General features: G+C 32.6%; 1 protein-coding gene across 1 annotated transcript; it reads right to left on the bottom strand.

Moving 5' to 3' along the window:
* Positions 1-38: 38 nt before the first annotated feature.
* On the bottom strand, positions 39-756 carry LOC134260478 (putative nuclease HARBI1). The gene is made up of 2 exons (XM_062743023.1): positions 482-756; positions 39-249 (listed from the first exon to the last, which is right to left on the bottom strand). The coding sequence occupies exons 1-2, from the start codon at positions 685-687 to the stop codon at positions 39-41; spliced, it is 417 nt and encodes a 138-aa protein (XP_062599007.1). The 5' UTR covers positions 688-756.
* Positions 757-15,236: the final 14,480 nt, after the last annotated feature.

Here is a 15,236-nt window from a genome sequence, read left to right as displayed (position 1 = left end):
TATGACATCATAGGAGGGTGAAATTACCTTAAATTTACTTAAAATCTTGATGCAATGTGTTGTCTCATGTCTTTTAAGCAAGGTGCTCCTCCATGAACATACATGTGTTGTTGTAAAACAACATGACCACCTTGTTGGAGGGGGATTCTCTCTTCAATTGCCTTGTTGTGGAGCCGGCAACATGTCTCGATGATAATTGCACATTTGGTTGGTTTGAAAGGCAAACATCCTCCACTTTTGTGAAGACATCTGCAAAATTTGCATGATCTGATTAATCAAATCCTCATTGTTCTAATTATGAAGGCTGATTTATGATATCAGTATGTTTTACATGTATATACATGTATTGTTCAATGTTCATAATGTTCAGTAGATGATGACCATGAGCACTCATGTAAACTTATGATACCTGTACAACTTTTTTGTTACAAATCATACTTAATAGAAAATAATTATGATGTTTTGAAATCATATCACATGCCTGAATCTGGATTTGAGCACGCCAAATGCCCTCTCTACAACATTTCTGGTCTGGCAGTGAGCACGATTATATCTTTCCTCCGTTGGAGTGGAAGGGTTATTGAAGGGTGTCATAAGAAAATCTTTCAACGGATAACCAGAGTCACCCAGCAGCCAACCACCCTCTGGCAAATTAGCCATGATGTCCGGAATGGTGGAGTTTGACATGATGTATGCATCATGCGCACTGCCTGGGAATCGGCAATTGATGTTGAGAAATCTAAAATAAAAGTATAATCATTATGACATTGTGTGATCGTAAAGAAAATTCAGCAAGAAGAGAAACAAAATGTTCTCCATTTTAAAGGTACTTAGACACAGATTTGAAGTTAATATTTTCTCATTTTTTCTGTATAATATCACGAATTATATATTTTGATAGCATTTCACACAAAAATTGATTAAAAATCTTATTTCGATTAAAAGTTATTAAAACTTTAAATTTTTTGGCGGGTTTGATTGACACATCTTTGCACTTTCACAAATTTTAACTTTATTCTTAATCCTTAGGAAAAGTGGTAATTTTGATGTGTTTTAATGAGAAATATTAAAACTTTTATCAATAAAAATATTTTTTTCAGAGTAGAAATGTTAGAAAGCAAAACACCTTCACAAGTATCGTCATTCCGAACCAAGAGATGCGTGCAGAGTTTAGCAAATCGAGCACACTCGTGTTATGTACACAGTTTTTGTAAACAGGGCTCGAGTTCTGTTATTGTTTATATTTAGAAACCACCGTGAATCACAGTCTGCTTACCACAACTGCACGGACTGACAATATATTGTGGGTTTCTTTTGCTTTCGAACGTGTCTACTCTGAATTTTCTGGATTAAAGTATTAATATTTTTCATTTATACAAAACGAGATTGCCACTTTTCCTAAGGATTAAGAATAGGGTTAAAATGTGTGAGAGTGCAACGATATGTCAATCAAACCCGCCGAAAAATTTGAAATTTCAATATCTTTTAAACGAAATAAGATTTTTATTAAAATATATAAGTCGTAATGTTATAAAGAAAATAATAACTTCAAATCTGTGTCCAAGTACCTTTAAAGTATGTTATAACTTTTGTAAGTGGACTGCATATACAAATTTGCAAAAAATATTTCTGCAGATATCTCTGACAACCCCTTGGATATTAAGGGCATGAAAGTTTTTTCTCGATACATATATGTGTTCATCCTCGGTACTCATCCCTTTGATGGGGATAATTGAAATTCTCCTACCACGTTGATAAAAAATATACTGTGGAAATGTCGTCTTTTATTTTCCTTAAAGAGTGCACTGAAGATGGGAATTAAAAATTCTGCAAGTGCTCACAAATTCTTGGCACACCCTTGGTAAACATACTGAAACGGACTGGAGACTCCGGAAATTTTCCGAAAAGAAATCAGCTTTTGCAATGTAACGCAACGTACATAGGACCTGAAAAAACAATGAGAATATTTTTTTTTTAAATTACAGGTCACACTTTTGAAAATATACGAAGTTAAAAGCTCGTTTTTTGTATTGATTTTATGTAAAAATTATGTTTTCATTCTTATGTAAATTATGAAATTGTGTTGCAAAGTAAAGTTATATAACCATATTAAATTAAAAAAACTATTTAAAGCGTCTGTGTTAATTGAATTTTCAATTTTGTTGAATTAATTATTTTCCCAACTATTACGACACATTCCTGAAATAAGCGAAATAAAAAACCCACTAGTAACTTTACCGGTCAACAACCACTGTTTTAATATTTTTTCTAGGTATTTACTAGGTAATTTACTATTTTAAATACCCTACCATGTAAATAATTATGGCCCGATTTTATGATTTTATATATTACCCGTTTGTACGATGTACACATTACATGTATAACTAATGTAGTGTTTTGATTTTTTGAGGACTGGACGCGCATGTAGGGAAACGGCATGTTTATCCTTTTATTTAATATGATATACAATTTGAAATATTTGCAAGAAATTTTACCTGAATGTTTTCGAAGCAAATTTTTAAGGAGGGGGGGGGCTAGTGTGAACGCAAAAAACAGCAAAAAAATTATAAAAAGGAAATGTGGTTTGCAATCTTATCTTTTGTGTCGTGTGTGTGATGTGTGTGTGTGGGAGATTATGACGTAAATCAACTCGAGTCACATGTGAAAGAGAAAAAAAATATTCATCCCCCCCCCCCCCCCAAATTATGTTTTCAAAAAACCTTATGTAAATTAATGTAATTTAATTTTTGATAAAATAAAGTTATAAAACCATATTAAATTTAAAAAACTATTTAAAATGTTTGTGTTAATTGAATTTTCAATTTTGTCAAAAAATAATTTTCAAAATACTAAAACTCATTTAACAAAATTAATGTAACCGAAAATTAAAAAAAAAACACTACATAAGTGTTAACAAGATATGTGTACGTCACTACATGTATGTGTTGTGTATGAATAAATGCTCTTTCAAAAAGAATTTTGTTTACCCTCCAAAACACACAATAAACAAACAGGGATTTTATTTATTCCTTAATTTTTAACACCATAAAGAACTGTTTTCTTTCTTCATGATTTCCTTTTAGTACATACTGTAGGGTAACAAAATTAAGATATTTAAGTATAATTTTATCATCTGTCTACTTTTACCGGATTATTATTTTCTTGACCTAACGGTTTATCGTTTAGAAACTCCCGTTGCCATAGGATGTGACACGGATACTTTCAGTTTCAATGTTTATTACCTGCAACTGAGTGGGGATAGCATGTGATCTTTCTGTATATGGCCGAAGTTGCTCATCTACCCCATCGATCAAATCAAAAATTATCCTTCGAGGGAAACGGTACCTAGAAATGAGCTTCGAGTCGTCGAAAGAATCCAATGGCTGGCTTCTATCTCGGAAAACACGCTGTTTGCGCAAAGAACGCTGCATAAATAATATAGTCGCCATTTTTATTTAGAAGTTGAAAACTAAGTGATTTCTTACGGCTGCTATGGAGCACAAGTAGATTTTCACGTAAATCTACGTCAAATCGTAAGATACGATCTTTAGTAAAACGCAAAATCGACGTAAGTTACGTCTACGTCTACGTTTACGCCTACGTTTTGACTTACGACCTTTAGTAAAACTGGCTACAGACCCTTACCATGCACATCTATAAATTCCGTATTTTAGTTTCAGTTTTCTACTTGAAAAACGAAATTAATATATGAAGAGAAACGAAATAATTAAAAGTAAAAAACGAAATTAATAAATAAAGAAAAACGAAATGATTTATTTGATAATTTCGTTTTTCTTTATATATTAATTTCGTTTCTCTTTATTTAATAATTTCGTTTCTCTTTATTTAATAATTTCGTTTTATACTTTTAATAATTTCGTTTTTATTTATATATTTATTTCGTTTCTCTTCATACATGTTATATATTAATTTCGTTTTTTCTTTATTTGATAATTTCGTTTTTCTTTATATATTAATTTCGTTTCTCTTTATATATTAATTTCGTTTTTCTTTATTTAATATTTTGTTTTTCTTTATTAAATAATTTCGTTTTTCTTTATTTAATAATTTCGTTTTTCTTAATTTATTTTTGGTTTGCACTATTGGGCTTCCGTAGTTATGTATATTTATTGATTAATGTTTCAAGCCGAATTGGCAATATTTCATCCATAAGTTGGTGATTAAAAAATACCATTATCGGCCCAGTTTTCAAAGTTTTAGGTTTCTCTGGCGGCCACGATATATGTCATGTTTTTTTACATAAATAACTAAGATGAATGCATATTCACTTTTTATTTATTATATTATACATGGTACAATTTACATTTGTACAATACTAATTTCCGCGCGTGCTGTTAATCGTTTCCACTCAAAGAGACGCAAACTTAAACCATCTTTAGTGGACATAACTTCAGTCTTCTATATGTTGGACAGTGAGGGTAAGGTCAATCAGGGTCATAATACAGGGCTCGTACGAATTTCCTTATTGTTACACATTTGTATGGAGAGTGCACTTGAATGTACATTTGGTGTCTTAGATTGTAAAAAAAGTTTATTCCTGTCTCTCCCTCTTGAATTGCTTGCACTGCTTCTGTAGCAGACATTATACACCATTTTAATTAGGGATGTCAACGAATATTCGAATATTCGAATATTCATTCGATGAGTTGATATTCGAATACAAATTTGTGATTCGAATATTCGGTTTTTAAGTATAAGCATTTAATAGAGAGAAAAATCTGACAAGTTTTATTTGAAATTGAATGAAGTTTGTACAGTTGACATGAATAAGATTTGATTTTGAAAAAAATTAAAAGACAGTCCTGTTGGATTACAGTGTGAAGAGTGTAATTATTAGAACAAATTATTCTTTGATCAGTGGTATAACAGTACCAATAACCTACAATCAGTTTGTATTGTTGTAAGGACACAGTTTTACAGAAAACCCATGGATCCCTTGTTTATGTATATATCATTAAAAATAATTATCAGGAAATTACTTCACTAAAATTAATTGATCTTAATTGTTCTTCAGTAGATAATTGTTTAAAGTGGTAAAAATTGGAGTAAGTAGTGTAGACTTTGGTAAGACGATCAGTTAATCTGGAACATATTGAAGAAGCTTTTGAATTTTCAAAAACAAATTTTCATTACATTTTAGATGTTTACTCTTCATATACCCTGTAAAATTTTAAAAATGTAATAAGTTTGCATTTACAATACTCTACGTAAAATTTTATTCCAAAATAATGACATACAACATATACTGGCTGACAGGAGATTTAAAATATATACTTTATAATGCAAAATGTATTTATTTTATCGAATATTCGAATATATTCGAATATTCCTATCGAATATTCGAATATCAATTATTGACAATTTTGACATCCCTAATTTTAATGCATTTCAATGACCATAACTTAAAAGCACACTTGGTGAATTTTCACCTCCCAATTCCAGTATAACTATTACTCTCTTCTGATTCTCTTCTTGGCGAACTCTTACAATCCTATCATTGCCAAGGTTGACAGAATATAGTTCTTCCATTGCGTATGTTTGTGAACTTTTCTCTCTCTCTCATATATATGTAACCTGACCCTCCCTCTTTTTATAGGGGCTATAATACATTAATAACGTCACAGAAAAAAAGATTCAGATATATTTTTAAGATGCAACGTGTAAAATAGCCCCTCTTCCTTTTTATAGAGGTTATACAAGTAAAATAACGCTAAGTAGAAATACTCATTGTTTGTAGAACCATTTTATTGACATTTATAATTATTTACAGATTTTAAACACACAAAACATCCTTACTTAAAAATATAATTTATATACACATTTAGAAACACAAGGAATCTTTACTATACGGAAAATCATCTCACACTACTACTTATATTTGAAGTGTTCTTTATAATTGAGGTATCTATGTCTCTCACAATTTTTTTTAAATATAACCACTGAATACGGTTTAACTGAATTCCTTCCTGGGTTGCATTTTGTCCTTTAAATCGTCTTATATCTATGGATATATCTTTTTCTCTTACACAAATTCTAACAAAAATGTTCTGGCTAAGTGGGAATTTATTCACATATGGGCACATCGGCTGCACTGTCGTTAAATTTTCGCCTTTCCATTGCATGCAATCCCTGCTTCTTAAAATCTGGGGTTCGGTCTTTCTTTCCTCAAGAATAATTGTGTTCGCAGACAATAGTGTTATGATAGTGATTGCCACACTGTAAATGCACAGGTGTCTTATTTTCTCCTTTCGTATACCTCTCCTTGAATGTCTGTCCTTCTCCTCACTGGTCAATTCCGCTTAATTACTTATTGTTGTTAAACCGGAGTCCATGTCTTTCTTCTGTCAAGGCATAAAAAGAAAAAGTGATGTGATCTTCATCTATGATGTCCTTTTTATACTCTTTGTCATTGCATAAATTTAATATTTACTTATTATTAGAATAACGTAGTCTTGTATGGAGCCGTTCATACCATTTACATTTGATTCTTAATTATAAGCTATCCAATCTGAAAAATCTTTACGTATATCTTCTGATATCTTTGCCTCACTACAAATTTTAATAAAGTTTTCTAAATATCTCTCTTTCTCATAAGTTTCACGCAGTAAATTATAAAAGTGTACTGATAATATTTCTGAAAGATCACACTCTTGAATATGTCTTCTTCTTTCTGACGGATGAGTATAGTCACATGCAATGCACCTCCGTTTTTGGAATACTTTTGCATTTTTTATGACATCTTCTGCACAACATTTTATAAACAAAATTGTTAATATCCTTTTATAAAAAAACTGATCTTGGAAAGTTCTTCCATGAAAACATATATGTAGGAGTTTCAAATTCTATAACTTCCATACTTGCTTTTAAAACCTTTGGCAATTATACATCTTATATAGTCAATTCAGTACTTACTTTCCCCTCCCCTTTACCTTTGATTAATTATCATCATCGGAACAATATCCCTCGTCCTCTTCCTCAAATAAAAAGAGGGCTTCTCCATTAACCCATCTCATCCGCCCCCAAGGACGGACATAGCCCTCTCTTCTTATTTCTTCATCCCAATCCTCTGTTTCAGGTACATCATTACATTCAAAAACTTCTTTGCTGGCCATCTTCTGTGTTTTCACTATTGTTTGTCATTCATGTTCCTATCTCCTTATAAATAATTATTGTGTGGGGCTATACCTGCTAAACCAATCATTGACCGAACTATAACTTTTACTCACTCCCCCCTTGGTCTACATACTGAGAGGGCTATATTCCTCTTTCTTTCATTTGTCATTCATGTTCCTATCTCCTTATAAATATTTATCGTGTGGGGCTATACCTGCTAAACCAACCAATCATTGACCGAACTATAACTTTTACTCACTCCCCTCTTGGTCTACATACTGAGAGGGCTATATTCCTCTTTCTTTCATTTGTCATTCATGTTCCTATCTCTTTATAAATATTTATCGTGTGGGGCTATACCTGCTAAACCAATCATTGACCGAACTATTACTTTTACTCACTCCCCCCTTGGTCTGCATACTGAGAGGGCTATATTCCTCTTTCTTTCATTCCTGGGTGACTATACGAGTTAAAAGAACACATTGAAATGGTTATCCCCCTTTTACTTTCATTTATTCCATCGTCTTCAATCTTCCTCAAATAATTTATTTTCTCCATAAATGAGTCTATTTCTACTCTGTTTTTTTTTTTGCAAATATTAAAACAAAATGTTTACTGTAAATGAGCATTTTATTTCATTAATGTCAAACAAATTAACCAAATATGTACAAAAGTTACATATCCATATTTGAACATATCCTTTTATAAGGATATTAATATACATAAAGAAAAAATACAATACAAATAAGACAAGACTTTTCAAAAAAAAAAAAAGATTGGAGAACAAACACGCAACGCCAAATTTTATTATTGATGACGACAAATAGGACACTTTTGATTTGGTATGGTGGCAAGTTCTTGATAACACTCTCTACAGCACGAAACTTGATGACATTGTTGACATTTCAAATTACTTTTGATATTGTTTTCTAAACAAATGGGACCTTGTTTTACGGTTTTGAGTCTAGTTGAATCTGCTCATCTTGGAATTCTTACATGTTCATTAAAACATCCGAGCTCTGTATAATTTCCCGTTTGTCGAATTTCATTCACATATTCAGTTCCAGGGACATTAAAACAACTTTTTACCTCGTATGGGTCAGGCCAACAAAAACAAATGATCCACGCACCGTTCGTCTTTGTTTCGGATATTTGTAACGAATATATCCTTCAACGTGGAATGTTTGCAATTCTTTTTTTGAACACGACCATATGATATAATTTATGTACTTTCTGCCTTCATACACATGTCTCAAATCCATATCATTATAGTATAATTTATCTTCTTCCATTGGAAAAAGGTCATAAGAAAAATACCAATTTTTAGAACACTTTGAGATTTCAGCTTTCGACATTTTTTCCGGAATTTAGGCTTTAATTTAATAGGGACTATTTATAAAAGAAAGAAGACTCCTCCTCTTTATGGGAGTTATATGTGTCCATATCTTAATCCCCCTTTTTTCAGGTAATACATTTTTTATGTATTCCTCTCTGCTTCATTAATGAGGGGTTATATTGGACACAGTATTGATGCCCCTCCCCTTGTAATTGACCCACCTCCTTTATTCATAGGGGGCTATACAGACACGGACCCCTTGTAATTGACCCACCTCAATAATTCATAGGGGGCTATACAGACACGGAGCGGGGCTATACAGACACTATTGCAGCAGGGATTTCTTCTTCATTCAAGTAAATGAAAGTTAAAGTAAAAAGTTACCAAATTGTGAAATTTCAAAAGAGTTCACCATTTTGATTGGTCTAGGTAGGAGTTATTAAGTTTATTTTTTCGAAGCCAAATAGTTAAAGCTAAAATTGATATATTACGGTACAAATTCATATCTTTGCAGATGAATTATCGGCGCATACCATTTTATTCGGCAAAAATAGCAATTTTTAGATTGCTAGTATGTTTCTTCGGAAGTTATGTCATCAATTTTTAGTATAATATTCATGGACGTCTTGAACATACAAGCGAGTCAAGCGTCATTCTTTAGCGTCATGCATTGCTTACAAAATCCGAATATGGTGACGTTTTAGAGCCATTTCAACGTTCTTTTTCCAATTATTGTCGTAAAATCACATTTCCAGATCAGCAGGAGTTACAAATAATGTTAATTTTGAATTAAAATTAAAGTAATTTTCAAAGGTGTACTGTCACACAAATGACTGCATGAAATTAATAAGCTGCGCATTGTGATGCGCACTCGAATTAGACTCGGCCTCGTTAAATATATATTTTCCTGAATTTTGAAACCAGTCCGTTACGTTCCTGAGTTATTTCCTACTTTAGTTTCTTTTTTAATTCTCCCACTTTGCTAAACAAACCAAATAGTCTGCATGACAACAGATACAATTATGGGAAAGAATGGGAAAGAATGAAAGAAATCAGCATACTTGTGTTAAATGTATGTCTTTGAGATAACTGGTATGAACAATAGAACTATGAAGAAATGTTGTTGGAAATGTGTTAATTCTTACGAGGGCCGTTCACAAATTACGCGGACTCGGGTAATATTATACAATTATGGACTCTTTTGGTGTTGAATATGGTTTGTTATTCACCAGAAAAATATTCATATTGACCGAGGCGAAGCCGAGGTCAATATGGATATTTTTCTGGTGAATAACAAACCATATTCAACACCAAAAGAGTCCATAATTGTTTTATTATATAGTCCGAATTCGAATAGATAAGACATTGAATGCTGAATGACGACGCCACTTTAATTTACGAACTTCCATTGTTGAAAATAAAAAAAGTCTCCATATTACTGTTTCTAACCTCCGTGTTTTCCTTTCTGAGTTTCGCTATGCGTAACTCAGTCTAAATGTCAAAAAATAATCCTGAAATAGGTTTGAAGAATTGTTTTCCTGCTCAGATACGTAGCTCGCTGCGGCCGTTGCAACCATTGTTTACAACGTTGTTTGATATTTTGATTGTGACGTCATAATGCCGTTGCACGCGCATTGCCCCTCTGGTGAATACGGCCTAAAATCCGGTGAATATGTAGTGTTATGAACTGTTTGCCGTTGTATAGATTATATAGGGAATATAAATAGACTATATAATAACTTCTTTTACAGACGTCAGATATCAATAAAATTTTACAATAATATATTTCTTAATTAGGGATGGCAAATTGTAACCGGTTAACCGATTACTCGGTCGGAACGATCCCAATCGGTTAGAAAATCTGTAATCGGTTAGTCGGAAAAAATAAAATTTATGTAAATTTGAACCAAATTTTGATAGAAATTCATTTTTGAAAAAAAATCTTTGGACAACCGTTGATAATCCAGCGTTTTCGCATATCCAAGCTGACTTGGATGTTATTATCGTTCTCCGGATTGAGATTATAGGGTAATTAGCCATTGTGTGTTTGAAGTGATAATTACTTTTAAAACACTGCGTGTCGTTACCCTGACTGTCCTGTATTTCTTTAATGATGATTAAATCACCGTTGAGAACTGAGAATTAGTATGTTTGTTTTTTTACAGTAATCAATCGAATAAATTGCTAAACAAACTTTGTAAATCAAGCGATGTATATTTAAGACTAAGTATTAATTATGGTGACAACGCAACTGGTGACAAATGGAAAAATATCAATGATTTAATTCTCAGATATGATTTGTGTTTTTCTTATTTTTCCCCATTCTTTTTGAGAATAAAATGAAATATATAAGCTTACTTTTTTTAAAAAAAAAAAAAGAACTACAATTATTATATATGTAGACTTTATCAGTCTTCTTGTGTATACAATAGATCTATATAGGAAAAAGAGTTAATGTACATCAAGAAAATGCGTATTTTTATCCGGTTAACCGGTTAATCGGTCACAACGTCTTGCGGTTAACCGATTAGCAATTCTGTATTCGATTGCCATCCCTATTCTTAATGTATCAAAATAATTTTTGGCATTATTTTGTATTAATAATAATTTTTTACCGAAAAAAATAATGTTTTAACATTGCAAAAATTGAAGTACGGCGCAAGGTAAAAACGTAGAAAAAAACAAGTTTCAGAATCAATTATTTTACTCATTTATTTCCGATAATTCGCGGGAAAAATAATCAATTTTTTTAGCAGTAGCTTTACATTGTTACGTCATGACTTGTTTAAATTTTTGACGTAATATTTGGAGAATTAAAAGAAATATTGAAGTTTTTCTCTGAAGTGTTCGGTCCAAAAACAGCTGCAACAATGGCGTCAAGTGACGTAACGGAGTATAGGACTTTCATAAAATTTTGTGTGGCGATCGAGAAGACCCCAACAGTTCAAGAAATATCATCACTTGTCGGGATTAGTACTGGAACTGTACATACAATTTTAACTGATCATTTGAACATGTGCAGGGTTTCTGCAAGGTGGATTCCTAGATTATTGTCCGAAAATGATAAAGCCAAGCGTGTTCGATTGTCCAGGAATTTCCTTAGACGACACTCAAGTGAAGGAGACTCTTTTCTCAACAGGATTATCACAACCGATGAAACATGGCTTTTTTATTTTGACCCTGAGACAAAACAACAATCGTCTGCTTGGAAAAGAAAATCTCCTCCTCCCCCACAAAAAGCGAAAGTCCGCCAATCGTCTAGGAAAAACATGTTTATTTTCAATATGGACAGTCAAGGCATGCTACTGATCCACGCTGTCCCAGCCCACCAAACTGTCAATGCAGATTATTATTCGAAGGTCAGTTTTAAACACGAGTAGAATAATTTACGCATAAGATACATAAGATTTAAAAATGAGCTACATGTATTTTTTAATCACGGGAATTTGTTAGGCATTTAGCATATTACATGTATCAATTATTTTAAATATCATTATAACGTTTTTGGATATCGCTGGTAAAGTTCAAATAAGCCCTTAATGAACCTGATATTTAATTTTACAGGTTATTAGACGAGATCTTTTTTATGGCGCACGGAAAAAAAACGGCCAGGTACAAACTTGACAGATATGATCTTACACCAAGATAATGCACCTACACATCGAGCTGAATCAACAATTCTAGAGCTTGATCTTCTTGGCCTTGAAAGAGTGGAGCATGCTTCTTACAGTCCCGATCTGGTCCCAATGGATTTTAAAGTCTTCCTTACAAAGAAATCAAAGCTTCGCGGCAAGAGGTTTGAAATATTGAGGAACTTAAATATGCAACTAGATCTATTGTAGCCTACTTGGACTGGAAATGGTACAGAAATGTATACGATGAGTGGATAAGGCGACACAAACTTTGTATCAAACACAAGGGGGAGAACTTTGAAAAAAATGTGAGCGGACATTTTTATGACGTTAATGACGTCGCATATATTACGCCCACACTGCGCCGTGACTCCTGGATGTATGCTAATTCAGACACACTACTGATAACAATTGGCAATATTTTGAAATGAGTTTTTGCAAGTCATATACAGTACCGACCAGACCCAACCTGACACAAAGCAGTCCCACAGCAGTCCCGGGGACTGCTTTCTGGGACTGCTAAAGCAGTCCCAGAGCAGTCCCACAGCGGTCCCAGAGCAGTCCCACAGCAGTCCCAGAGCGGTCCCAGCAGTCCCAGCGGTCCCAGAGAGCAGTACCAGAAACAGTCCAAGTGGGCGGGGTTTATTATTTTAATGGGCGGAGCTAACTCAGAAATGAGATTTCTAATAAACAATGGAACTATAAAAGGCAGTAGAAATTGATTCTGGGTAGTATGCCAGGAATCCTTACATGTATGCGAAGGTCATTTATGAACAGAATATGTCCGCACATAAAAATTGAAATAATTTAATATAATATTTATTGGAGGAAGAAGGCTTTCACACTTACATATACATATATGAATTACACTGAACATGAATATTTAATCACAATACTTGGGTATATTAATAACTTTTCTGTGATTGATACTGGTTCCCATACTTATTTTTTATAAAGAAAATTAAACTTAAATTAATTATTTTCCACCAGAAGAAGCTTTAATAAGATCTTATCATTAAATGGCATTTCTAGACTATCGGGATACTCTAAAGTTAGAGTTTTCTTAAGTATTTTGGCTTTTAAAAAAATCTTTGTTAATTTTGCCAAGTATTATTTTTCAGTCATTATTATTTTTACTGACATGTCAATTTAATTATCGTTAATGCCTAGTTCTATAAAACTCAGTTTTAAGTGTTTTATTTGTGAATGTACATCTGTATATCACTAGAATGGAAGTTCAGATTATGTTCAAAATTAATTAATCCCGAAAGAAATTTATACACATTTCATATATCACATTTTTTCGCATTAAATAAATTGAAATTAGGGTCATTGTTTACCGGCATGTTCAATGATGTGTAACACTGATACAAATACCCAAATAACATGTATCGATTTTTCTGCCCAAAGGCGATCGAAACAATGGGTGTTGATACCATCTTATAAACATTAATCGGCCAGGTAAACACTAGCAAAACAAAAAAGAAATAAATCACAATTCCCGGTAATTTCATTTAAAAAAATAAACATACTCTTTTAATAACTTGTTTATTAATTAAAAGCTACCGGTAATTCATTAATTCCCCAATGATTATTCACATAGTTTATGTTACGGGAGAATAGTAGCATTATTTTATTTCATGGTGAGGTCATTAAATAAATTGTTGTGTTTTATTTGAGGGCTACATGGAAAACTTTTTTTTTAAGCGTGGTCCTTATAAAATGTGTAGCATTTTAAATCAAAAAATCTTTTATCTAACTGTAATGATTATTTTTAAATAGTTCCAATGCAAATTTTGAGTACATATTAAAATTTACCATTAAATAATTAAATAAGGCCCACATGTAGCTATTTTTTATGCCCCCGTAACGAAGTTTCGGGGGTATATAGTTTTTGTCGTGTCCGTAACGAAGTTTCGGGTGTATATAGTTTTTGTCGTGTCCGTCTGTCTGTCTGTCTGTCTGTCTGTCTCTCTGTGTGTCTCTCTGTTTGTCTGTTTGTCTGTTTGTCCGCAAAAACTTTAACCTTGTCCATAACTTTTGATTTGGTGGAGCTATGACTTTCATATTTCATATGTATATTCCTTGTGACAAGACCTTTCTTAAAGTACCACCAAATTTGACCTTTTGACCTTGACCTTAGAGTTTGATCCACTTTTACAAATAAATTTTAAACTTTTTCTTTGGCCATATCTTTTGAAAAGTAGATACCAGGACATTTATACTTCACATATGTAATGTTTGTTGAAAGACCTTTCATTGGATACCAACAACCTTGACCCTTTGACCTTGACCTCGTAGATTTCCGTACTTGTGAAAAACTTAAACCTTGGCCATAACTTTTGAACGATAAGTAATAGGACTTTCATACTTCATATATATAATCCTTGTGAGAAGACCCTTCGTTGGTGTACCATCAAATTTGACCTTTTGACCTTGACCTTGGAGTTTGACCCACTTTTACATGAAAATTTTAAACTTTTACTTTGGCCATATCTTTTGAACAGTAGATACCAGGACATTTATACTTCACATATATATTCTTTGTTGAAAGACCTTTTATTGGATACCGACAACCTTGACCCTTTGACCTTGACTTTGGAGATTTCCGTACTTGTGCAAAACAACTTTAACCTTGGCCATATCTTTTGTTCGATGAGTAATAGGGCTTTCATACTTCATATATGTAATCTTTGTGAGAAGACCCTTCTTTGGTTACCAAGAACTTAGACCCTCTGACCTTGACCTTTGAGATTGACCTACTTTAAAAAAGCAAACATTGACCATAACCATAAGAGTGCTTTCATACTTTACACATTTGATTCTTTTGACAACACCTTTCATTTGATAACAAGAACGTTGACCTTGACCTTGGAATTTGACCTACTTTAAAAAAAATGAACGTTGGCCATAACTTCTGAATGGTTAGGACTAGGGCTTTCATGCTCAGCATAAGTATTCTATGTGGCAAGACTTTTCATTTGATACTTATTACATTGACCTTTTGACCTTGACCTTGGAGATTTTTGTACTTATTTAAAAAAAACTTTAACATTTGGTTACTTTTAAATTTCACAATTGTTTTCCAGTGAGAATACCCTACTTTTGGTACTATTTAGTTAAATTTGCATTTA

The sequence above is a fragment of the Saccostrea cucullata genome, unplaced genomic scaffold (assembly GCF_032062105.1).
Source record: "Saccostrea cucullata isolate Sc308-1 unplaced genomic scaffold, CSIRO_AGI_Scuc_v1 ctg7846, whole genome shotgun sequence".
Taxonomy (NCBI): domain Eukaryota; kingdom Metazoa; phylum Mollusca; class Bivalvia; order Ostreida; family Ostreidae; genus Saccostrea; species Saccostrea cuccullata.
Note: the sequence above shows the minus strand (reverse complement) of the source record. Positions and strands in the feature narration are given on the sequence as shown.

Excerpts from the sequence above, each read along its gene's own strand:
- LOC134260478 (XM_062743023.1), bottom strand. The coding sequence starts at position 687 with ATGTCAAACTCCACCATTCCGGACATCATGGCTAATTTGCCAGAGGGT. Across the intron at positions 250-481 it reads GTGCTCAAATCCAGATTCAG|ATGTCTTCACAAAAGTGGAG; the intron begins GCATGTGATATG and ends CAAATTTTGCAG.